The sequence below is a fragment of the Pinus tabuliformis genome, chromosome 8 (assembly GCF_031772625.1).
Source record: "Pinus tabuliformis cultivar Carrire ecotype Pingquan chromosome 8, CPIR1, whole genome shotgun sequence".
NCBI classification, from domain to species: Eukaryota; Viridiplantae; Streptophyta; class Pinopsida; order Pinales; family Pinaceae; genus Pinus; species Pinus tabuliformis.
The window spans coordinates 1,282,481,797-1,282,509,162 of record NC_142294.1 but is presented as its reverse complement, the minus strand read 5'-3'; the positions used below and the strand labels follow the sequence as shown (position 1 = coordinate 1,282,509,162).

At 41.0% G+C, this 27,366-nt stretch overlaps 1 protein-coding gene across 7 annotated transcripts in view; it reads left to right on the top strand.

Moving 5' to 3' along the window:
- Positions 1-27,366, top strand: part of LOC149240092 (prolyl 4-hydroxylase 1) — a 419,466-nt gene that overhangs the window by 235,403 nt on the left and 156,697 nt on the right. For 6 of the 7 annotated variants that reach the window (XM_089373625.1, XM_089373624.1, XM_089373628.1 and 3 more), the window contains one exon: positions 18,199-18,273. The exons of the other annotated variant lie outside the window; for it this stretch is intronic. In XM_089373625.1, the coding sequence (XP_089229751.1) occupies positions 18,199-18,273 (75 nt within the window). The remainder of the gene's footprint in view (positions 1-18,198; positions 18,274-27,366) is intronic. 7 annotated transcript variants of the gene reach the window in all.

Sequence of the window (27,366 nt, the reverse complement as noted above, 5' to 3'; positions counted from 1 at the left end):
GCTAGACAAAGTGCTAACAATGGGGTAGAGGCCTAGTGTCACCTCAACCAAAATCCCCTTCTCTTTACAGATTTTCAGTGATGGGAGGAGTCCTGGTAAAGGAGGAATCACTTAAGATAGGTATCCTAAATGATAAGGTACATAGTGACCCTAGTATAGCTCATTCAAAGAGAGGCACAATAAAGGTACAAGGCTTCAAAGAAGCAAATCGCTCTCTAAGAAAAGCCCCATAAAAGAAGGCTCAAGACCTAGGGGTTTGAGGTTAGGAAAGGGTTTCTTACAATGAAACCCTCAAGAAATTCCTTTGAGTGGATGCCCGCCAAATTGATAGGTTGGGTAACCTAGACCTACCTCTTGATGTTTAGGCTCTCAAATCACCAAAAACCTGCCTCCCTAAAATTTTGCTTCAAGCCCTAGATTTTTGCCCTAGCCTTAAAAGGACCAAATTTGAGCAGAGAAATTTATGGAGAAACTTTAAGGGTGATCACCAAGTGATAGGACTAGTGCCTTGTCCTATGGGGATATGGAGTCTAGGATGTTCAAGATAAGCCAAATTCCTTCTAAGGAGGTTGAAATTTGATGCCCTAACTATACAAATTTCAACAATTACCCACTTAATCGAATAATGGGTTTTGATGGAGACTAACAAGAAGTACACCACTAGGAACATTCATTACAAGATACAATGAGTAATGGATACAACATTCATCTAGATATTCTTCAATAAAATGATCTTCAACGAATTAGGGCTCATAATTTCAACATAGAATCAATAGTTCCATGCATTAGACATTTAAAAAAAGATATTCAACTAAAAGATGCCACTTACAAGATAACATGCAATATATCCTTCCATTAGACCAAGAAAGAGCTCCAATGAATATCAAAATCAACTTCCATACATCAAAATGCATCCAAGTATCTCCAAAACCACCCTCAACAAGCGAGTGTGAATTCTCTAAGAAGTTCGAAATTCACAAGTTGGATGATGAGAGATATCAAATGAGATCTCTCTAATTTATGTGTTCAATGATCTCTAATTTTAGCCTATAAGCCCCTCAAATAATAAAATAATGGGCAAATACTAAGTGAGGTTACAAGCCAACCTCATAGCCAATGTAAAATCATAATAAATCACCCACAAGAGGGCCAAAATGCTGACGTCATGCATGCGTAGGCCTCTTGAGGGCATGCGTTGGGCTCCTTTAGTGCCAAACTGAGTATAGAGGGCTCCAAAAATCATGATTTAGGGGTTGGCCCCTAAATCTCATGCAAATCATCCTGTGGACCCCAATTTTGTGTTTGGGGCACAAAATGGGTCTCATGGGTCTCCTAGTGATAGAATAGCCTAGTTTTGCTCCAACGTTGAGGGCTTTGAGGATGGTGCTAGCCCTTCCATGTCTCAAAGGGCAAGACAAACCTCATTTGGGCCTCAGATCAATTGCCAAACCATGTGTACACTGCTAAGCCAGTTCAGGCATGCTGGTCTAAGTGCATCGTCTCATGAATAATGTGGGGCAAAGTGCAGACTGCTGGGGGTGTTGTAGGTGCCCACAAAATGGAATGATTCTCTATAAGTAATAAGAGTCCCATGACTCTCAATGCTTCACCTGTAGGGTGTCATATTGCTCCTCTAGTGGACTTGGGCCCCAGTTAAGTTGCCCAACCCATGATGAACATTGAAAACCACTTGCTAATTGCTAGTTTTTGTAGCATCAAAGGTGTTCTAGTCCCGAAACTTTGTTCAGAGGCTAAAACACAGGAGTTCTCCATAACCCATAAATCGTTTATGGAAATTCCACCTAGAAGTGTCTCAATTAGATTATTAGCCTATTTTTGAATATATCCTAAGTCTAAACTTAGGAAAAGGGGTTAATTAATCAATATTAATTGAGAAAGGTGTGAATCATCTAGAAACTCACATGGATCAATCCAAAAATGATCTCAACCATCGATTATGTTTTAATCTTGGCCATTGGAGTCCCAACTAGAGATAAGAAGAGGTCGATGGGTAGATGGAGAACACACTTGAGATCATTGGGGATCGATTTGAAAGGTCGAATCCCTTCGCTGCTGATCTGGCCAAGCTATCATCAATTATGGCGATGTTCCTGACATTGAAACCGTAGGAATCAGAGGGACAAAATATTTTTTGCAGGGGTTCGGGTGGCTGTAGCAAGTCGGTTGAGGAAAAGGGGCCGACGAAGACAGAATCACCCAATTCTTAAGCTAGCTTCGGTGAAGGTTGGTTCCTTTAAAGCCAAGATTCACATTTATTGTATGAATCCAACTGAGTTTAATCTGTCGCTTGTTGTGGGAACCACTGAGATTTTCTTGGAGTCGAACAGTCCAGTATTTTTGTGCGATTGAGCAAGCATTGTTGTGAATTTCTTGTGTTGTGTGATTTGCAGAAGTTGGTGTACGATTGCGGTGTAATTGCTTCATAATTAGCATGCCAACTCTCAAAGGGATCGAATAATTCTACTGATTGTAGCTCACTGTTGAAGTTCAGAAAGGGGCTGCATTCTCTCAATTTACTGCTGAGGAGAATGCATTACCAGATTGAAGCTAAGTTGAGGGACTTGCTTAGTTGCATCGAACCAGGACAAAACTTATCATTGTTGTGTGCATGAACAACCTCCGAGACACACTTTCTGAGCTGTGTTGAGTGGGGGAGTCAATATGGCCACTGGCACAAGCAGATAAGTTGTGGAAGCTGTAATATGGGTAAACGCAGAGACTTCTGGGTTCATTCAAGATTATTCAACTTGCTCATACTTTCTAGGTTTTACTATGTATCATTTTTGAGTTATACTTCTGTTATATTTATTAATAAAATGTTGAACATTGTGTCTTCATGCTTATGTAAACTATAGATTGATATTTAAAGAAGAAGGTGCATTTACATTGTGATCCGTATTGTCCATCTTTATAAGTTGCTTGCTATTGTATTCTGTGGTTGGAACTCAACATTTGGGCGATGAAATTCTCTACAAACCACTGGTTGGAAAAGTATAATCTCTCATATACACCTACAATAGTGTGCAAAGGAACTGTTTGACAAAGGTTATCAGTGAGAATTTTATGTCCCAAACCCAAAATTCGTTGAAATCTTGAGATTTGAAGGGAAGGTAATTTTATTGTCAACGAGCTGTTTGTCAAAACAATTCACTGAGAAATACAAACTCAGAAAAACAGTAACTTTCTGTCATCATTGGGTTAAACTATGAAGGAACTCACAAAACTCCTAAATAAATTGAAGAGATTGAACGAAGCAAAAGTTGGTTTCATGGAACACCATGCACCCAAACAAAACAACAGACCCTTTTCTAGGAAAGTGCATAATATGCTCCAACAAAATCATCCGAGGGATTTACAAAAGGAGAAAGAAGTGGGGAATTGGATTTTCTTACTTGAGTTTGATTTAAAGGCTGGAAGATCAGGAGATGACCTCACATTGGAAGAGCTGAAATCCTATCTTTCCAAGGTGGGTCAATCTGATTGGAGTTTAAATTGGGCTCTGGAACTAGCTATGCTTGCATTGGTTCAAGACAAATTCTTGGAGCATCGAGGAGAAGAAGCCAAGCTTATCATTGCATCCTGTTTTAGCAATATTTCGAGGATAGTAGCACCCTTTCCTCCCTATAATGATGACATCATGAAGAGGGTCTTTCAATTGATTGTAGAATGCTATTCAGGACTGCATGACACCTAGAGCTCAAACTTTGATAGAAGGCTTGTAATTCTAGACAACATGGCCAAAATAAGATCTTATGTGATGTGTGATCTAGAACAAGATGATCTGATCTTTCAGATGTGGCAATTCTTCTTCACCAACATCAGAGAGCATCACCCTGAGGAGGTAAAAGCCAACATGCAAGATATCTTATCTTCATTATTAGTTGAAGGTGACATCATTCGCAAGCAACTGCAAACCAAATTGTTAGCCATTTGGAGGAAGACACAAGTTGTCTCACCAACTGCCTATGAGCTAGCCAAAAGGTTGGTTGAGCAAAACGTGAGGTTCTTCAGAAGGCAGTTGACCCAAGAGGAGTTGCAGAGGATTTGTGGTGACTAGCCATGCAACATGAATGAGCTGAGGAGAAGAGGTCTCTGCTTCATTTGCAACGAACCTTGGGGACCTGACCACTTGTGCATGAGTGACACTGAGGAGATGAAAAAGGTAGGTGAAGAGGAGATTCCTTTTGACTTTCAGGATGAGTATTCTTGTTTTATAGTTGAGTGCATGGGTTCTTATGAGGACACCTCTGAGGAGCATGAGTAGTCATGGGGAGTTGTCGACAACAATTTAGAGATACAACCATGCTTTGTAGAGGAGATTGATGAGCAACTGCGTGTTCCCATTCAGCATGAGCAACACATAGTGGAGCACAGTACGCATGCTGGGCCACCTTTGGAGAGTCAACTAGTGGCTCATGATAGAGGAGGATGAGCAAACATCCCGCTGGCCAATCATTGATGAGGAGCAGGCAAATGTACAGACAAGCACTAGGGAGGTAGTATTTGCAGACATTGTTCATCAGTAGACCTTGGAACCTGATAGTACAGTTTTGAAGGTGACAACTGGACCGATGGAGAATGGAGTTTTCGGTCAGATGAGGGAGGCTCTTTTGGAGATAGTGGTGCATCCATATTTGGGTCTACCCACTGATGAGGTGTAGGTAGATGTAGTGGCAGCTAGCAAAAGCTGCAGTATTTCCAGGTAGCAGTCCTCTCCAGGAGTACATAGATAGGGCGTGCAGCATGAGTTGCCCACTTATAGGGAGAGAGGCAGGGATTCTTAGGTATATGTGGTTGATTGGTTGGGTAGAGCTACATGAGTTGAGCATGGTGCAACACAATCAACTCATGCCATATATAGGTGCACATGCATCTAATCCTGCACACGGGATGGATTGGCAGGAGATCATGAGTTTGTACACAGTTGATGGGGCAACATTCATAACCAAAGCTATAGCACAACAGGAACCATGGAGCATTGTTGTTGGTTCTTGGTGGCATTGGGATCCAGGAGGATTTGTTGATGATAGGTCTAGTCAGAGATTGGTCTAGGATCTGGGCATTGAGGTGTCCATTCATGGTGGGTTGACATAGAGGCATAGCATGACCCAATGGTTTGTATGGGATTCGGGCATCGGGTCTCAGTTGCATTGGGCCACTAAATTGGTTCACAGGTTTGGATTGCTTGAGGGCAAGCAATCTTGGGGTGGGAGGATTTGTGATGTTCCTTATGGATGGACTTTCAGGGTTGGAGGTAAACATGTCATAGGTGCAGGTTTACTTCAGCAGAGAACCCAGGGGATTTTGGAGATGTTTCATGGGGTTTTGAGGAGTTTCTATGGGATTGGATGACATTCGCTTGGCATAGTCCATCATTTGCACAACTTGCCTTTCGTTCTGTTGCATTCCAACAACTTTCAAGAAACATGGTTATTATTGGGCTAACTCAATTAATTATGCTTAAGGTGGCATTCCGAGAGGAATACTTGACGAAACCCCTTAGTGTAATAGCAAGATGGAACCAGAACAAGAAGATCTACTTGATGGTATGGTTAGAAGTGATTTTCAGTGACTTAGGGTGGCATGGTGGTCAATTCACCATTTTCCCACATATAAAAGAATATTTTAATTGAAATAAAAAGAAGGAAATGTGTTTAATGATTAAATTGATAATAAAATAGGAGGTTCTGGAGGGGTCCATTAGATTTATAAAAGAGGAGGAGGAGAACATTGGGGGACATCTTGGATTGTTGATATTTTCTATTGATGAGGTTTGGAGAACCTAGTTCCCAACTTCTCTAGCCCCAGGACGGAAACCCTCAGGTATGTTGTTGAGTGTTGGATGAAAACCCAACTCTCCTTGAGGAGACTTCATCCAGGAGTTTCATAGAACTTCAGGGATATTAGAGTGAGGATCATTTAGGTCCTCAATTGGTGCTTCATTGTCTTTCAGTTGATTTAGTGGCAGCTATTGTTGGAGGGAGAGTGATGTCGTTGTTGAGTTTTGAGAGATCAAGATCAACATAGCAGCAAAATATTTGGAGATCCACTCAACTATCAACTTTTCTATTTTGTCTAAGATATTTCCAGTTGTACTCTGCATGCTGTATTATAATAAATGACGCTGAGTCATTCCTTGTGCTGCATTTTCTGATGTTATTTGAGTTTCTGGGTTTACTTCTGCAAATTGTCAATTTATTTGTTGCGCTTGTATAATTTCTGGGTTCCTATTTACTAGTGCATTTTGGTGTAATTTCGTGAATTTTTGGCGAAAATGTTGGCATGAAATTTTATAAATAAAATTCTTAGAAGAATACCCCAAAATTCTCAAAAGGATTATTACATCCACAAAGCAAGGAAGTGGTTTTTACCCAGAAAGTTACTGCTATTCGGCTGGTTGGTGCATGTTGATTTGGGGTAGCATCAGATGTGCTCTAGCCACGAAATTTGGTGGAGAGGTTGGGGCACATGAGATCTCCAATACCTTGAAAGGGTTTGGGCAGATTTTAAACAGTTCAAGAGATATTAAAATAATTAATATTTTTAATGGAGTCCCTAAATCTAAACTTAGGGAAAATAAAATATTAATGGGAATTAATATGAAACTGTGTTAGAATGGTCCAAAAGACTTGGATCAAGTCAGATATAATCTTAGCCGTTGATTAGGGACTTAATCTCGGCCGTTGATATGTCAACGGGAAAAGTATAAGAGGAGGCTTGAGGGTCACATGGAGAATACACCAGAGTGATCAGTCATTCTATTCTCTAGAGCGAGGTTTGCTAAGAGAGATAGAATTAGTGATTGGGAGTTGGAGCTGAGGGGCATTGAGTACAGAGAGACAGAGAGGCAGAGATAGTGCTGGGAGAGCAGCGTAGTAGCCGAGGAGAGTGACGCAGAGCCAGCTAGGGCTCATGCAGGGCCACGCAGAGGCAGCCGGGATTTGCGTAGAGCCTCGAGAGGCCAGCGTTGCTGACGTAGAGGGCTAGAGGGCTGACGCAGGGCCTCCTAAGGATGACGCAGACCCATCCAGGGTGACGCAGGGCTAGCACTGGGTAGAGAGGGGCTGACGCAGTCCAGATAGATTCTGATGTTGGGGTTTCTGGGGCAGATTGGTGCTGAGGAGCTGTCGGAAGGATTATTCGGGGTTTCAGCCAGGAGATTTATCTCAAACTGAGAGGTATTACTGCTAAGGAAATTCTCTGTTGGGTAGGCTAGTTTCGGCACCCAGATTGTACTCTGATATTGCTTAATAAGAAAACCCTCAGATAGCTACACTGGTTTTCCCACATTGGGTTTTTCCGGGGACATTGGTCCAAAAATAATGGTGTCATATGGTGTGAGTGTTTCTGTTTTCTTTAGTTGTTGATCTGTAGTATGTTGAGCATGCACTAGTGTTTATTTCCAGTATTTACATTGTAAATAGCTTGTTAAGTAACATAACAAGTAGGTAGGAATAAATCAGATAAAGTGCATGGAGGGTTTCTAACTAAGTAGACTTAGAAACTTCAACAGTGCGTAGAAACAAAATCCTCACATGGGATAATTTATGCAAATGAGGCTTTAATGGACTTGGAAGATGCGGTCTATGCCAAGGGGATTTCGAAAATGCCCTTCACTTATTTATCAGGTGTCCAATTGTAGTGGGTATATGGATTTTTGTATTACATGAACTCAAAATCAATGCGTGGTGGTGCTTTACCTCAATTGATGAATGCTTCAAATACTGGTTTGACTTGGAGTTGGAGGTATGCAAACTTCCTCTTTTATTATCTGGGGAATATGGAAGGGACGAAACACTATTATTTTTGATGATGGCAGATTCAGTATTTGGATGCACAAGCATCAGCATTTGTGCACATTACTTGGAATATAAAAGAAGAGTTGGAAACAAGGTCAACAGAGTTTTGAGAATATGGATCCAATGACTCCTTTCTCCACAAGACATTTTGATGGGGCGGCCTAGAATCAAATCTGTGGTTTTGGAGCTAGAATTGCCATTGATGAAGGACACATTTATTGTTTCAGCTGGTATGGTGGATAAGGAACAAACAGTAGAGCAGAAATCTTGGCTTTATGGGGAACTCTTTACTCTGCGAAGCTTTTAAAACTGGAGGAGGTTCATATATTTGGGGATTCCCAAGCGACAATTGACTGGATCAACGAGGGAACTTCTTTCGTCCCCCCTCTCATGTTCAACTGGATGCAGCGGATCCTTATGCTGAAGAATGCTTTCCGCAGGATTACCTTCAATCACCTTCATATGGAGTTCACCTCGGCAGCAGACATCTTATCCAAGGAAGGTTTGACAATGCAACGGGCAAATCAAATTCTCAGTCTTTAAGCAGGGCATACACATAAGATCGGGATTTATAAACTGGAGCTGAGTTTTTGTTCCTCATTTGGACTTTATGCTCTTCACATTGTGGGACATTACTTTTCTTTTTTTGGACATAACCCGTGATCTCTTTTAGGGTTTTTTATATTTTTTTGTGTGCTTAAAACAACATAAAATTCCCTATGGGCAGCTGGTTCTATGTTTATTTTGGCATGCAAACTATATACATCAGTGCTAAACAGAAAATAATTCCTGCCTTTATTTATATTTTTTGCTGAGGGAGGCTGTGTCCTCACTATGCCCCGCTTCTAAGGAAATTAGACAATCTGGCTTATAGCTTTTTTTTTTATTATCAGACTGCATGTAAACATGTTTATATCTAATAGAACATGTTTGATTTTTTCTTTCTGAAAAAAGGTTAGTTCAAGAGGATTAAGTGAATGCAAATCTATGATTCAACCAAGGGCATAGGTGAATCGTTATATGATTATCTCATCCTAGATCAATCACATTGTATTTTGTGATTTTGGAATAATTCTTAGTTGATATGAATTTTCAATTCTATATGGCATAGATAATGAGATAATTTTGTAGGAACTTTGCTTGATGTTGTATTTATGTTTTAAACTCTGATATATTACAAATGAAAATTTCCTACCGCCAGTTAAGAATATCTTTTGCATTGCGTTATCCTTTTGAACATCCTTGATTGTCATGAACAGGCCACCTATAAATACTTCTTCCAAAATATTATTTGAACTTTGCAGGCACTGGGATATGTAACATCCCAATATGTTATTAGTTTTTCCGTACACGTTTCCAAACTACTCAATCTACATTCAAATTAGAAACTCAATATTTAACTATGACAATTATTCTTGCTGTCTTTTTTACTATGTGATATTGCATATGCTTTTCATTGGAAGATGAAATGAATTGTGTAGAGAATAAAAGGAAATAGGAAATCGTCTAGAGTTAAGGCTGTTTTGCTTTGGCTGTTTTGATTCAATGTAAATTATAATCCACAGAATATCTTGAAATAAAGGAGAAGAAGATTACTTAGTGTGCAAGGTAATTTATGAAATGGATAGCCTCTGCATATTTCAGCTGAACTTAATTGATTTCATTTTAAACAGTATTCTTTATCAAAGCCTTGTGTGAAATAAAACAAATTCATCGTAAAATTTTTCTTAAATTTTGTGGCAGTATGAAATGGCTCCTAGTCAATGAAATTAGTAAAATTCAATATTTAATAGCACACCTATGCAGAGTGCCTAGAGAATATGTGATATTGGAATAAAATTTAGCTCTCTATTCAATTCAAATAAATGTATAAGAGGTTGGTAATATCTCTCATTGTTCCTAGCCCTCGAGGGTTAGCTTGACTGGTTGAGCCATCTGCCCATGGTATGTTGCCTATGGGGAGGCCATAGTACAGGTTCAAATCCGGGCAAGTTGCTGGGGTTACCATTTGTAATTGTGGTCAATGGTTGAGCCACGCTCCATCTGGATGGTTCAAATCCGGGCAAGTTGCTGGGGTTACCATCTGTAATGCCACGCTCCATCTGGATATTTAGGTCCAAAGGGGGATCCTACTGTTGAATTTTCTAAGTCTATTCGTTAGAAAATTAATCTGTATTCTGCTGGTTTATTTCTTCTACTTGTTTAAATTCGACCAAGTTATTTAAAACATTTAAATATCGAAATAAACACGATACAGTCACAACATCTACAAATCATCAATTGAAAGAAAACAAGCACACAAGTGACACTGTTATTTTTGGACAAATGTCCCTGGAAAAACCCAATGCGGGAAAACTAGTGCAACTATTTAGAGGGTTATATTATTATGCAGTCTATCTGAGTACAACTGGGCGCCTAATCGGCTCACTCGACAAAGAAAAATACACAGCAGCAATACCTCTATATTCGAAAACAGGAATTCAGAAATCCTGTCCCACGAAACCCTCTCCGGCACAACTGAAGCTCAACGCCTTTGCGTCAGCCTCCTGTTGACCTGCATTAGCCCCAGGACCCTCTGCATCAGCCCTCTGAGGCACTGCGTAGCCTCTGGGAGCGTCTGTGTCACTCCCTCTGCCCTCTGCGTGGATGACACAGTCTCTTTGGGCTGTGTGCTGCCTCTGTTCGACACTGCGTAGCCTGGACTGATTGCTGCTCTCGCTCTCTTTGCTTTTGTGCTGGTCTCCCAGTATTGTCCCTGCCTCTCTTTCTCGTACTCATTGCCCCTTGCTGCTGATCACTGATTCAACTTTGCTTAGCAACCCCGCTCTAGCAAAATGAATGACTGATCACTCTGGTGTGTTCTCCAACTGACCCTCAAGCCTCTTCTTATACTTTTCTCATTGGTCCATCAACGACCGAGATTAAGTCTCTAATGAACGACTAAGATTAGATTTGGCTTGATCCATGACTTTTGCAACCTTCTAATCCATTTTTATATTAATAGACATTAATATTTTATTTTTCCTAAGTTTAGACTTAGGAATTCCATTAAAAATATTAATTATTTTAATATCTCCAAACTGGTTAGAATCTGCCCAAACCATTTCTGGGTCTTGGAGATCTGGTGTGCTTTAGCCTTGTTGACCACTACGTGTCAACTATCCATAGCAGTGCACCCCCTTTTTCGCAAAGGGATAGCGCTTGATCGATATGTTCATGCCATGCAGCCATTCAACTATCATCATCACCCTGATCATGTTATTTTATAAACCCAGTCTGCATGTGTAAATTGTAAATAATCTTAGCAAATCTGTGTCATGCATGTAATTTCCTAGGTAAACCTAATTTTCTAGTGATGATCTACATTCTGGAAGGTTTTTTGTCTCACCGATCCACGATCGGCAGAGTTTTCCTTCAGCCTAACTTCAAAGCCAGAATGGATTTTGTCATTAGAATCTTAGGGGAGTCCTAGTGTGCTAGATCGAGTCTATGTAAAAATGATTTGAGAATAATCCTAACTATTTGATTAGGTTGTTTTATTACAAATTGCTTGATCTGCTAGATTATATTTGTGTCGCAAAACTGGGTAGTCTATGAGGGTCTATGTCAAATGGATTTTCCCCCTTGGGATGTAAGAATGTAAAAAATCATGATGTAAAGTGTCTTGAGGGTTAGAAAATAATTAATCCCCTCATAGGTCCTAGGACCTAGGTAAAATTCCCAAAGGCTAAGTTTGAGGGTCCAAAAAAAAAAATTAAAAATAGATATATATATATATATATATATATATATATATATATATATATAAAATTAAAAAAAAATTAATAATAATAATAAGTCAAAGTTTTGAGGAAATAAATGCAAAATTTTAATTTTTTAATATATTAAAATGCATTTAATTTAAAAAAATGTGAAATTTCCTCAACATTTAAAAGATTAAAAGAGATTTTGATCCTCATCGATGGTCGAGATTACTTTGACATAGATCACTCGAACTAGCCGTTGGGAAATTTATCTTTAAATAGGGTGTCAGGGGTTATTTGAGATCATTCGATCTATGAGTCTTGTGCTAAAGAAAGCTCTCTTGTAATCGTTTTTCATGTGCAATAAAGAAAGACTTTGGGGTTGAAATCTTGCTGATGTTACTCTTCGTGGAAATACTGTAAGATGTTTTATTTTTGTGCATGGTTTTAATTTCAGCCATTAATGTTAGCTTTATGAAGAGTGATTTTAAACATAGGTATCTTGTTTAGTCACTAGGGTTTGAATGGTAGTTAAATTTCTGAATATGATGGCAGGTATCTCCATTAGATCTGGATTTTAGTATCGTTTTTTCCCTCTTTGTTAATGGTTGAAGTAAGCTGTGCAGGAAAATCTTGATTTCGAAGATCAACGGGCGTTTGGGGAAGTTCTTGCCTGAACTAGCCAACTCCTGAGAAGCGCTTTCTGAAGAGCCCAGCTAGTTTTGATCCCGAGCTTATCATTTGAATTTTTCTTGTGAATGCATTAAGGGTTTTCTGAAGCATCTCATATTAAATTTAAAATTTTGAAAATATTTCTGTGGCATACTGATAAATCTGGCTATTTAGAGCCGTGGAACTCTGAATATTGTAATTATTTAGCTGGTTTTAGTGTTTTTAGTTTTGTTTCTTGCATATTTTATTTCCGAGTGTTTTGTTTTTGTCATTGCAGGTTGCAGATCTGAGGAATTTTTTTTGTTTGTTTGTTTGAAGCCAGATCTAGGCCTTAGAGGGTAAGATCTGGCCTAAAAAATTAGTTATTGTAGGGGTATTTATCCTAGATCTAGAAATTTCTTGCAGGGTTTTCATCAGGAGTGGAAGGATTTAATTTTTTTTCAAGTTTTCTGGAGAAATTCGAGGGTTTCTAGGGCATCTTTGTTACATGAACTTTTTGATTTTTTTTTAGTAAGCTGTGATTGCTTGATTGCCGCTGGCAAAACTTCTTGGCAGCCTCAGTTTTCCCTATTCACGCTGTCTCCTTTCCAAATCTCTCCCCGCAGTCGCAACCTTCAATCTCCGCCGGTTCCTATCCGTGCTTTCCCTCAGTCCATCTCACCTCCACACACCTGCACACAAAACAAAAGAAAAAACTGAAATCCTCAAGCTACACGCAGCTCTAACCTGCATTTCCAGCCATCTCCACGCAGCTTCCTAAACCCCACGTCCATTCCTTCACCAACAGCAAAATCGTTTTCCTTCAACCGTCATCGTCTAGCTCACAGTCCATCCCCACGCTGTCCGTCAGCCCCTTTGCTGCCATCCTCGCCTCACCCTCACGTTGTTCTTCCTGCGGCTTCATTGCAGCTCCACGCTGCCTCAAACCCTCGCTCCTTCTGCCCACGCAACTTCATACCTTGGTCCTTCATTCCGCAGTCAACTCTTCACCTGCGTATTCACCTCTCCACGTTGCTAAAACTTGCAATCCCCACCTGCAAAACAAACGCTCCATAACCCTTATGCGTCCCCATTTGCTGCTACCTGTAGCTGCTTCTCCCTCATGCGTCCACTGTCATTCCTCGCTCTCCAACCTGCAAAAAATCCGTAGCCTTCATGCTGCCCATCTCCTCCATAGCTCTCGTTCCACAGTCTTCGAGCTCATTTTCTCGCCGTCGAAGCTCTTCACGCTGTTGCTAATCCTACAAAGAACAACGCGCAACAAAAAGGCTTTCGATTTTCATGTGTTATGTGTTAAGTTAGGACTTAGGGTTAGCGCTTGTTTTTCAGTTAAATTTTCATTAGAATTGATTTTATTTTTCTTATAGTTTAGAACTTTATAATTTTTGTTAATGTTCCGCTTCATTTAAATTTTAATTAGATTAGATTAGATTTTGATTTTATTAAGCTAGGTTTTAGTTTTAGATTTATTTGATTTTAGTTTTGTTCTATTTAAATTTTAAATTTAGAACTTTATGACATTATGTCATAAAAAAAAAAAAAAAAAAAAAAGTATAAAAATCCTAAAAAAGGGATAAAAGTTAATCTTAGGGTTTTGATTTATTTTTGTTTAGATTTTTCTATATATATATATATAAAATAAAATAAATAAATAAATAAATTTTGAAATATTTTGTCACATTTAGTCTTGGCATATTCACTCAAGGATTTGTCACATTTATAATTTTGGTGTATCTTTTCCACTAAGGCTAAAAATTTTAATGTGGGATTAATATTTGTCATTTTTATATAGTTAAATGCGCTTAAATTTTATCTGAAGATTAGCTATCTGAAAGTGGTGAATCATTTTATGAACTGGTTAGCACTTGAAATTCATGAATTTTGATCCTTTCAAATTTAATTGCTAGAGCTCTGTGCATCTTTTGAATGTCTTACATCTGGTGAAATTAATGCTCATCATATGCTAGACATTTCAGTAAATATTTTTAAGCAATTGTCAAAGGATTTGTTCATATTTCTATTTTCCAAGCAGCAACAAACCAATTACTTGATCTAGCAAAGGCACTGGTCTTAAGTATTTAAAATCTAATCAAATTATCTCTGAGCTTTAATCAAGCGCTCAATTGCCTCGCTGTGCCTCCCAACCCAGCTGGGTCCCAGTTGGTCTTCCTTTATCCCATAGGGTCTACCCCCCTTAGCCTAGGGAGACGGCTTAAACGGAGAGATTGGGGATCAGGGTGACAGCCCCCGGTTTGAGCGTTGTCACGGTGCTTAGACACTTTGCGTGACAACAAGCCTCTCCACTAATTTTCATGGCTAGAACACATTCGATGGTACCCCAAATCAACACTCCCTCTTAGCGAGGACTATGCTCTAGTAATACTTCACATTGAGCATTACCTTGATCATCTAGCACCGGTCCCCGTGTTGATGCTAGGCCTCCCCGCCCAACATCTGTTGCACTGCTGCATCCTATACTGCTGCCCATGGCCCTGCCACTGCCACTGTTGCATTCGTACGATAACTCCCTCTGCATCCGTGCTGCTGCTGGTCCATCCTCCCAGCACTACATCTGCACTGCATCCCCTCTCATCATGCTGCATACTGCTACTGCACTGCAACTTAGTTACTGAGAAGTAAGTAACTAATCCACCCAACTTCTGACATCCCTATCAGGCTAGAAACACTCCTGATGCTGAAGCTCCCTCTGCCGCTAACAAGTGCTCCCTCTATTGACCTTTGTGCTGCTGCAACAACTCCCTGCATCTCTCACCGTTGCACATCTCTTTGTCCCATCTCGCATTGTTGCAGTTTGCTAGCCTCGCACTGCCCCGAGACTCTTGCACTGTAGCACTCTATGTCGCTTCATCCGCATCCGTCTCTACTGACATCTGCCTGTCTTGCTACTCCTCTTCAGGGCTCCCGTAGCAAGGTATAATCCAAGATGTTGGGTACCTTAAGGATCTTGCCCCTCATCGCCTGTAGTCCTCCTGACTACAGCTCGATGTGTCCCCACTTCTTCTTAAGTGGCACATGAGCACTCATAGCACAATCGCCATCCTCCTTGACTTATTTCTCCGCCTTCGCTGGTGCTGCCTTCGAGTCAGAAGCCTCTCCCTTACTCTTCTTCCTCAGACACTGGTTCGCAAAGTGACCCAATTCCCCACAATGGAAGCACTTGACCTTGGAGAGGTCCTTCTTCTTCCTCTTCTCTTGCTTTCCCGCAGATGCTAGAGCCGCATCCTCTTCTTCCTCCTTGATCCTGAACCCTTGGCCGCTACTTTCCGCCTTTGTCAACTGTCTGATCTCCTCTTGACGTAGAGCCGCCCATAGTTCTTCCCAATATGGAAGATTTGTCCTGCCCAGTATGCTTTGGACAAATACCTCCCAATCCTCGGAGACTACATTAAGTGCGATCCTCACCATCAATTCCTCATCCGACGTGGCCCTTATGGAAGTTAGCAAGTCACGGATCTCCTTCAATCGACCGAGGAAGACATCTATTTGCTCTCCCTTCTACATCTGGTATGCGCTTAGCTGATTCTCCAGGAGCATCTTCCTCTGCACGGAAGTATGCTGGTACAATGTCTTCAAAGCGTCCCACATCTCCTTTACTGTTCCTTCTTGGCAATATGTGGTACCACATGATCCTTGACCCCATCAAGGATGATGCACTTTGCCTTAGCCATTACCTCCTCGTACCTATCATTTGCTTTTGGGTCAACTGGGATAGCCATCGTTCTCAAGGCGAAGCCCTTGATGCGATGTCTGTCTAGAATGGACATGATCTTGGCCTTCCAGACCACAAAGTTGGACGCTCCATCCAGCCTATCCTGATTTCTCAGCCCATTCATGGCCATCTCTTTGATCTTCTCTGTCGACTCCTCTGAGTCTCTCTACTTCCCATCTGGAAGTTCTCTTCTGGACTCCCTTTGAGTCTCGATTTTCCTCCTAGAAATCCTTCTGTCAACGTCAAGTTGCTCCACTCCAATCGTTTGTGCAACTACAACACTGATCCAGATTCTTTGGCTAGAAATCTGCCTCGACAACAACTCCTTTTACCTTGGTCTTGCCCTGTTAGGTACTGTTCTAACCACAGTACCCCACCAGCTTCACTCCGCAAACTACCCACAACCTCTTATGCCCCAGCAACTGAAGGATTGAGCCTCTTGGCTCTGCGCAATCCCGACACCGGCAAAACAACTTCCTCATCCAACTGCTTTAGCCCACCTGGCCTTTGCGTGAGCCTGTTTCTACCCTCCTCAGCCTCTGCGCTGCCTCTCTGTGGCCTAGACTGATGACGCAGTCCCTCTGCATCACTCCTTCCTTTGTTGCTTTCTGCAAAGATCAACTCTATCACTCAGGACAACTGAATCTGCTGCAAATGCTTTGCTAAGTTGATGCCTTCAGTTTTCCTGTGATCTGCAACCATGCTCTGATACCATGTTGAATTTTCTAAGTCTATCCGTTAGAAAATTAATCTGTATTCTATTGGTTTATTTCTTCTACTTATTTAAATTCGAACAAGTTATTTAATACATTTAAATATCGAAATAATCACAATACATTCACAACATCTACAGATCATCAACTGAAAGAAAACAAGCACACAAGTGACACCGTTATTTTTGGACAAATGTCCCTGGAAAAAACCAATGCGGCAAAACCCTTGCAGCTATTCAAAGGGTTATATTATTATGCAGTCTATCTGAGTACAATTGGGTGCCTAACCGGCTCACCTGACAGAGAAAAATACACGGCAGCAATACCTCTATATTCAGAAAACCTGTCCCACGAAACCCTCTCCGACACAACTGAAGCTCAGCGCTGGCCCTTTTAGCCTCTGCGTTAGCCTCCTGCTGACCTGCGTCTACCCTAGGACCCTCTGCGTCAGCCCTCTGAGGCACTGCGCAGCCTCTGGGAGCCTCTGCTTCACTCCCTCTGCCCTCTGTGTGGATGATGCAATCTCTCTGGGCTCTACGTAGCCTGGACTGGCTGTTGCTCTCGCTCTCTCTGCTTCTATGCTGGTCTCCCAGTATTGTCCCTGCCTCTCTGCCTCGTACTCACTGCCCCTCGCTGCTGATCACTGATTCAACTTTGCTTAGCAACCTCACTCTAGCAAAATGAATGACTGATCACTCTGGTGTGTTCTCCAATTGACCCTCAAGCCTCTTCTTATACTTTTGGCGTTGGTCCATCAACGGCCAAGATTAAATCTTTAATCAATAACTAAGATTAGATTTGGCTTGATCCATGACTTTTGGAACCTTCTAACCCAATTTTATATTAATACCCATTAATATTTTATTTTTCCCAATTTTAGACTTAGGAACTCCATTAAAAATATTAATTATTTTAATATCTCCCAAACTGGTTAGAATCTGCCCAAACCATTTATGGGTCTTGGAGATCTCATGTGCTTTAGCCTCTCCACCAATTTTCATCGCTAGAGCACATCCGATGCTACCCCAAATCAACACCTACAAGGTTTTCTTTGGAAAAATGATCTTTGTTCCAATTCTAATTTATCCTAGAATATACAAGTCAAATATTGTATGGCTCTTTTGAATGAACGTGATGTCACGCTTCAATATGAGCTGATTAAAATATTATAGCACCCATGCTAGTCATTGTGATTATTTATGGTAACATTTTACATTGCTTCACGATGGGCATTTTAACAAATACATAGAACACTTTGGGGATGTCTTTAAATTCTTGTTGAGATAAGATATTTTAAATGTTTCCTTAAACATTGTTTATTCATGCTTCAATATGAGCTGATTAAAATATTATAGCACCCATGCTAGTCATTGTGATTATTTATGGTAACGTTTTACATTGCTTCATGATGGGCATTTTACCAAATACATAGTACACTTTGGGGATGTCTTTAAATTCTTGTTGAGATAAGATATTTTAAATGTTTCCTTAAACATTGTTTATTTATTCTTTGTTTGTAGGGTGTTAAAAGTAATGTTCGAACAAGTTCTGGGATGTTCTTAAATTATGAGGAGAAAAAGTATCCAATGATTCAGGTAGTCTCCTATAATACTTTTTTCAGTCGACCAGTTGTTTGGTTTATATTTCTGGTAACCAAGCAAAAGTCGTCTTCTTTTCTTTAGCTTTTGTTTTGAATAAATTAATGATCCATTTTGTTTATCTTATTATATTGGTTGTTTCCTACTATATTTTCATTCTATGTTTAGCCTACACTAGGAGACTTAGATTTCTACTCATTTTTTTGAAAAACATGCATGTTATATTCCAAGTAAAAATATAATGATTACATCAGAAAAATCATTAATTGACCAGGTGGTAGTCAAATTGGATCCCTTTCCTAACATAGGAGAGCAAATATAGCTTGTCCGATTTAGCACCAAACTTAGGAGAATCTACATGCTATGCATGTCAATTCTAGCTGTCATTTCTGCAAAAACAGCAACTTTAAACGCAGTCAACTCTGCAAGGAAAAGGCAGACAGATTCATCATTAATAGTTGTCTATCGAACTAATTGGGATCACTTCTAAGAAAGGTGATCATTATTTGTCATATACCACTACATATCTCCCTGTCATGCTGTCTGAACAGACATGTTTTTAACAAGATTGGTCTTTTCCATCTGATATGCCTGTTACTACTTGGGTTGCCAAGGTCCTTGCAACCTGCTAAGACGATACACATAGGACAAGTGCCCATTGTCACTGTCACAACACAAAGAAAATGATACACAACAGATTAAGATAAATTGTTGAATGCATTATTATTCACAAAGATATAGATTTATACAATGTCTAGTGACCCTTGGTTTTCATATTCCAAGTGGTCTCTTGGATTCCATTGACCTTCCACATTCCACACCATAACTCTTAGTGGATTAGGTGTCCAACATTCCCACCCTTAATCTGAAGGGATATATATGTTGATTTGGGGTAGCATCGGATGTGCTCTAGCCACGAAAATTGGTGGAGAGGCTAAAGCACATGAGATCTCCAATACCTAGAAATGGTTTGGGCAGATTCTAAACAGTTTGGGAGATATTAAAATAATTAATATTTTTAATGAAGTCCCTAAGTCTAAACTAAGGGAAAATAAAATATTAATGTGAATTAATATAAAACTGTGTTAAAAGGGTCCAAAAGTCATGGATCAAACCAGACTTAATCTCGGCCGTTGATTAGAGACTTAATCTCGGCCGTTGATTTGTCAACGAGAAAAGTATAAAAGGAGGCTTGACGGTCACTTGGAGGATATACTGAGGGAGACGAGCTAGTTCAATTTCTGGAGCGGGGTTAGCTAAGAAATTCAAACTAGTGGTCTGATGAGCAGTCAGGAGGCAGAAAATACGGAACAGAGAGAAGGGATCAGCCACTGGAGACCAGCGCTGAGGCAGGAGAGGTAGACACAGGGCATTTCAGGCAGACGCAGAGGCAACAGAGGACTACGCAGTCACTAGAGGGTCTACGTGGGTGACGCAGAGAGGCCCAAGGCTGACGCAATCAGGCAGGGGCTGATGCAGAGTGTCTGGGAGCCACGCAGAGGTCAGCCAAGCTGATGTTGGGACTAGGAGAAGTGTTGGAGAATTTTTCTCTCTGTGGGTAAGCCAGTTTGGCACCCTGTTGTACTGAAGAATTGCTGAATAATAAAATCCTCCCTTGCTACACCGGTTTTCCCACATTGGGTTTTTCCGGGGACTATTGTCCAAAATATCTGTGTCAATGTGTTGATTCTTGTACATGTGTTTGTTTCTGTATTACAGTGTGATATCTGCAGTAGAATTTATTTTAATGTTTATTGAAGGAATTTCATAAATAACTTATTGAAGAATAAGTAGGAAAAGTAATCAGATGTTGCAGTGATAGAATTTTCACAATATATGAGGCCAACAAGAGAGCTACAATATAAAAATACAACAATGCATGACAACAATAGGCTGAATGTGCTCTCTAAGATGATGATACAAGGTGGGAGAACTTGAGGTCTCAACTGATGGTGGTTTAAGGATGACCACCAACACTGGAACGCTTGGTGCAGTCCCTGGAACTCTTTCAAATCTGGCTAGAAGATGAAGTCTTGTGCTAGAGGAAGTGCTCCCTCTTGTTGTGAAAAGGAAGACCTTTGGGTCTCAACTTGAAACACTTAGTGCAATTCCCAGAACAATTCCAATTCTGACAAGAAGCTATTAGTCTTCTACTAGAGGAAGTGTCCCTAATGTTTTGAAAAGGGAGACCATCAAGTTGGAAAAGGGAGGTTTCAACTTGCGGAAAAAGGGAGAACCTCAACCTAAAAAGGGAGGTTTCAACCTATGGAAAAAGGGAGAACCTCAACCTGAAAAGGGAGGTTTCAATTTGCGGTAGTTTAAGGAATGCCACCAATCAAAGGCATGCTCAGGGGCATTGCTTTGTCTCTGGCTACAACTCTGAATCTGGGCATGGATGTCTCTGGATGTAGGCTCAGGTAACAGGTTTAGGCTGTGGCTCGGGCTTACTTGATGTATTTTTGAAGCTTGTAGATTATCATCAATTCCCCCCTTGTCAGATACAAGGTGAGAAGATGAAGAAAACTCAACTACAAGACTTTTCAACACTCGAGAACAAATTCTGTGGTATGAGCAAAATATTTTCTTGGTTGTTGAAGCCCATTTCAAAAAAGTGATCCATCCAAGGTGAATCTTCATTCTTGCAGGAGGCTTGTTTCTGAAGCATTTGTTTGAATGATGAGTGTGCTGACTATTACCCACCACCTTGTGGGTGATATCCCCAGGAGAAATTTTTCTCCATGGTGAGCCTCAGCTAGCAGCCAACAACTCCTTGATGGCTCCTACTAGCTCGTTGTGCCATTTCTCTGCCACTTGAGCCAATCATGTGGCCCCTCACCCACCTGTATTGATCATATGTTTTAAGGTGGGCCTCCCAATCTAAAGGTATGTCTTCTCATTTGGTAATTGAGTATTGGGCTTACTTGTCATGGATACTTTTGGGTATGGATTGATGGGGGGATTTGGTGGAAAGAGTGGGCTTAGTTTGTGTTCCTGTCCCCTTGATCTCTTTTGGGCTGTTACCCTTTGATCTTAGTCTCGTGGGATTTCCTTTATTGACCATTTGGTTCTAGGGTGGTACTACTTGGGAAACCTTGATTTTGGGTGCATGGTCCCGCTCCTTTATCCGCACATATCACTCTCTTTCCACTCACTATACCCCCATTCATCTTTTCTCTCACCTGGGTGCTAATTCTCATTTTGGGTCCACATAGGGCTAGCCTCCCTATCCCCTTGCCCCCACCTAAAAAAAAGAAGAAAAAGCATAATTGGCCACATTTAACAGGAAATTGTACCACTAAATGTAAAAGATGGCTGGGACAAAAATAATTAGCACGTGGGCAAAATCCGACACATGAGCTCTACCCCATCCATGACCATCAACCTGGTTCCATAGGCCCTAAATGAGCCTCCTCTATCATTCAGGAGCCCATGATTGTCCCAACCCCTAGAGGGCAATGAACTGCCCTACCTCAAAAGGGGTAATCATTGCTATATTATACACATCATGCTCTTGTCCTTTGAGCCCCGAGCAGTTAATTAAAGAAAATTCATAAAAGGAAAAATGCATTTAAAGAAGGGAAGAAAAATTAAGGTCGAGGCACTTAATGTACCACGACTGCTCCCTCCTATACATTATATACCCAGGTGTGGGCTTCCCCTTATCTAGCTAGCCCTATGCCCCATTTGTTGATTTGGGATAGCATCGAATGTGCTCTAGCCATGACAATTGGTGGAGAGGTTAAAGCACATGAGATCTCCAAGACTCAGAAATGGTTTGGGCAGATTCTAACTGATTTGGGAGATATTAAAATAATTAATATTTTTAATGGAGTTCCTAAGTCTAAACTTAGGAAAATTAAAATATTAATAGGTATTAATATAAAACTGGGTTAGAAGGTTCAAAAAGTCATAGATCAAGCCAAATCTAATCTTAATTGTTGATTAGAGATTTAATCTCGGCCGTTGAAGGACCAACAGGAAAAGTATAAGAAGAGGCTTGAGGGTTAGTTGGAGAACACACTGAGGGAGACCTGTCAGTTCGATTTTTGGAGCATGGTTAGCTGAGAAATTCAAACTAGTGGTCTGGAGAGCAGCAGGAGGTAACAAGTATGGAACAGAGAGTCGAGAATAGTACTAGGGGAACAACGCAGAGGTTGGAGAGGCAGACGCAGAGGTTGTAGACTGCGCAGTCACTGGAGGGCTTGCATGGGTGACGCAGAGAAGCCCAGTGCTGACGTAGAGAGGCAAGGGTTGATGCAGAGGGTCTGGGAGCTATGCAGAGGTCAGCCAGGCTGACGTCGAGACTGGGGGAAGTGCTGAAGAATTTTCTCTTTGTTGGGTAAGCCAGTTTGGCACCCAGTTGTACTGAAGAATCGCTGAATAATAAAATCCTCCCTTGTTGCACTGGTTTTCCCACATTGGGTTTTTCTGGGGACTGATTGTCCAAAATATTTGTGTCGATGTGTTCTTGTGCATGTGTTTGTTTCTGTATTATTATGTGATATCTACAACAGAATATATTTTAATGTTTACTGAAGGATTTTCATAAATAACTTATTGGGAAATAAGTAGGTAAAATAAATCAGTTGTTGTAGTGATAGAATTTTCACATGGTATTGGAGCAAGAAATCAGAGATAGGAAGGGAAAATCAATTATGGGTTGAGACCATGATGTAGAGGCATCTACGTCAGGAGACTGGCACAAATTTTCAGTAAATTGCACAAGAGAAAGTGATTTCGATTTCTCTGTGTTGGCTTCTACGCTGGAAGAAGAAGTGGCTTGTGTGACTAGCTCTGCATCATCAGAGGTATGGTATATAGACAGTGGGGCCTCTTGGCATATGACGGGAATTTGGGAATGTTTCTCGGATTATCGAGAGGAGAAGATGAACTTCCAAATCACCATGGGGAACAAGGCAAAATGTACTCCAGTAGGGAGGGGTACCATAGTTTTTCAAATAGAAACAGGAGAGCGGTTTCGTTTTACCAATGTGTTGCATGTACCAGGATTGGGGATGAACTTACCTTCCGTGTCGCAACTTCAAGGCAAAGGCTATGATGTTTTCTTCATCAAGGAGAAAGTATACGTCAAACACCCGAGCTGGAAGAAGAAAGTGCAGATCAAGATAAAAAATAACAGGTTGTACAGGTTACAACTAGAATCACCAATGGCACTAATAGGCAGTCATGGAGACAAGGATTTGAACGGGCTATGGCACAGAAGAATGGGACATTTGCACCATGGGGCTCTGAGAATTCTCAGGAGCACTGTAAGAGGAGTTCCGGATCTTAGTATGGAACGAGATGATGTATGCAGAGGATGTCCTCTAGGAAAGTATGCCAAGGCAACATTTCCTAGAAGTAAAAACAGGGCCAAGAGTGTACTAGGATTGATACACTCAGATATCTGCGGATCCATGTCCACTAAAGCTCTTAATGGTGTCGAGTACTTCCTTACCTTCATTGGTGACCATTCAAGGAAAACTTGGATTTATTTTTGAAAGCCAAGGACGAGGTTTTCTGTCGATTCAAAGAGTTCAAGGCTCTAGTGGAGAATCTGACTGGGAAGAAAATAAAAGTTTTGCGCTCAGATAATGGTGGAGAGTATGTCAATAAGGACTTCACTGATTTTTGCTCTAAGGAGGGCATCAGAAGAGAGTGGATGGCTCCTTACAATCCGGAGCAGAATGGAGTAGCAAAAAGAAAGAAAAGGACTATTGTAGAAGCAATTAGGGCCATGATGTATGATCAGGATATGCCAAAGTCCCTGTGGGCAGAAGCATGCAACACAATAGTCTATGTTCAGAATAGAACTCCTCATCGGGCATTGGGCAAGATTACTCTAGAGAAAGTCTTCACAGGTAAGATGCCTGAAGTCAGTCATTTCAGGATATTTGGGAGCTTAACATATTGCCGCATACCCGAGGAAAAGAGGAAGAAGCTGGATCAAACTGCAGAGAAAGGATATCTAGTAGGATATAGCAAGAACTCTAAGGCATACAGAATCTATCTTCCAAGGAGCAGGAAGGTAGTAGTTCGACGAGATGTGAAGTTCATGGAAGACATGGCTTTTAGAAAATCTCGAGAAATGCCTTCCGAGAAGCAGTCAAAAGAGGAACCGTTGGTCAAACCTCTTCAACCAACGAAGAAAAGAATTCTTCCTCGGGTCAAGAAGAATCACAGGATGAGGAGGAGCTAACAGAAGCACTTGTTGGCAGAGGAAGAACGAGCAGGGAACTTTGTTAGATTCTGCGAGATGCAGAGGACTTCATCGGTGCGCCAAGGAACAATAAGAGGGACCGAAAACAACCAAATAAATATCAGGCATTAGTAGCTCAGGATGGGGAGCTTGCCGATTTTCAGGAGGCAGCTCAACATCAGATTTGGCTGGATGCAATGGTAGAGGAGTACAACTCCATAATGGTGAACGAAGTCTGGGAGGTAGTGCCAAGGCCTCAAGATAGATCAGTGGTAGGTTCGAGATGGATCTACAAGATTAAATACGCTGCAGACGGCAGTGTTGAGAAATGTTGGACACCTAATCCTCAATGGGTTAGTGTGGAAGCCGAATGGACAAAAAGAGTCCAAGAGACCTTGGGATGTGAAACCCAACGGTCACATAATGTACTATAAATGTATATCTCTTGTTAATAAAAATTGTACTCACATGATTTATCTTTCCTATTTTATGTTTCCCATGTGTGTTTAACATGGTATCAGAGCAGGCGATTGCTGGTCCTGCTCCAATTTGAGCCACTTGTTTTGTGGTCTCTATATATATGTCAGTTCTGCGTTACCTGACCTCTGACTCTGCCTTATTCCCCTCAGACCTGAGATAACCTGCCTCTGCCAGCGCTACACATCTGTCCATATCATATTAACGCTGTCCCATAACAGTTGAATGCGTTTGAATATTAATGTTGTGCGTTGAACTGGCCTGACATGCTGATAATTGAACGCTGGTATGAGCGCTGTTTGAACGCTGCTGTATATTAAATCATAGCACTGTCTTTTCCAGTTTTAGCGCTGAGACCTGACGGTGCCACTGCAGAGATACGCCACCAGCTCCTGGTATGCGTATGATTCTGTTTGAATACGTTATGAAGTTGAATGCGTTTTGGTATCAAGTTTGAATGCGTTATGAAGTTGAATGCGGCTGTTTGAATACGTTATGAAGTTGAATGCGTTTTGGTATGAATGCGAGTCCTGCACCTCTGCCCATTCTCCCAAAATAAAAAAAAAAAAATGGGCGTTTTCCCTCATCCTCAGATCTGTCACCATCTCTGCACCTCATTATAGCCTGTCAACAACTAGAGTGACCGTTGTTTCTCAGACTCCGAATTACACCACCAGAACTCTCCGCTGGAGTTTCCTAGTGACCTTACCCCTCACACGACTGAACCTGTGTGTTCTCTTGACGAGCTCAAGAAATGAATTTTCAAATTCTTTGGAGTTAGCCATCAACAAATCTGTCAATATTTTGGCCTAAAACAAGCATTTGGCATTGGTGGCCCTTCGACATACAATGGCATTTGAACCAGTTCAATAAAGAGAGTTGCTGCTGCTGGAGACCATTCCGTGGCTGCTGTAATCAAAACGTTCTGTCAGTTCTGGAATCAAAACGTACTCTCTCTTCAGTGCTTGTTCCTATGCACTCAAACATCTCATTTACATAACATTGCTAGCACCAGATCCACGCTTGTCTTCATTATAGAAGGGTGATGATCAGTGAGAAGTACAAACTTTCATCCTTACAAAATCCCTGTTGGGGGTTGACTTTCGGTACGCACTTTCGACAATGGAATTTGTGGAAGCTTTGGTGACTTGTCGGATGTCTGAATCGCACGACGTCAATCCATCAGAAGCAACGAAATGACTATGATTCTGCAACAAAAAGAGAGACCCGAATTGTGCAACAACTGATATTCGAGTTTCAGAGGAGAGAGGGAGGAAAGCAGTGAGGAATTTTATAGTGCGAGGTGGGGTTGAAATTTGTGTCAGTGGATAAAATCGGACTTCCTTCTGTCAAGATGGCAGTTTTGGAGACGTTTTCTATGAAAATAGCGATTGCAGAGGACAAATTTGGAGCCCTCTCTGTCCAAATGGCTGTTTCAGAGAGATGAACTTGAGGTAAATAATTGAGGGTAGCTCAGTTGAATTCGGCGTGTCGTGGACAAATTAGTTCAACAAAAGGTCTTTAGAGGCTGTTCTGCTTAAAGCTCGAGGAAGGAGGGAAGCTTTACATGCAATAAGCTTAGGCGATCCGTGTTTACCAATAAATAGAGTTTCTGGAGAAAATCATCTGTGGATACCTAAGAAATAAGTAGTTGTAGGTGGAAGTTGATTATCGTCCAGAGAAATCAGCAGTTGTGTAGGCTTGCTAAATTTCAACTGCCCTGGGAAGTGAAGTGTTGAACTGAAAGAAGTACTGTCAACACTTCAAAGGTAGAGAGGATGCTATAGAGGAGGAAGCTTTGTTTATAAGAAGAGAGCAATCTCACCAAAGGCCGCATATCCAAATTATTGCCATTGTGGTGGACAAAACTTGAAGTTCTGTCACAAGTTGACAACTGATAAAATTGGTGATCAATACTGCCATAGTTGCATCACTCTAAGGCGTACAAGCTCGCAAAAATGGGTGTGCGCTTTGCTTGGCTTAGCGAAAATGGTTGTCATCCGAGGAACGCATTCAATGGCAATCCATGCATCAACATCATCTGCCGTAATTGTATATTCAGGTTGAGCTGCCCCCTCAATATACTGCACAGTGCCATCTTGTAAGTGACGAACCCACTGAAAAACACAAAGAGAAGTGCCATTGACAGAAATTCCACATGCTTGTAATGTGTTCATGGTTGTGTTGAATTTTCTGCCGCTCCTGCGCGTTGAGACTTTGACTGGCCGTGGTATACATCAAACAAATTTTCAAGGACTGTGGTGAAGAGGGAATCTATTCTTCCATTTCCTGGGCAGCGTACATCATAAACAAATGTTGAGGTGCCATTTTGGGGACTGATAATTGCATATCTACTAATTTGTGTTCGCTGACATTTAATTATCAGGTTCTATCTTCCAATCTGTTCGTTGTTT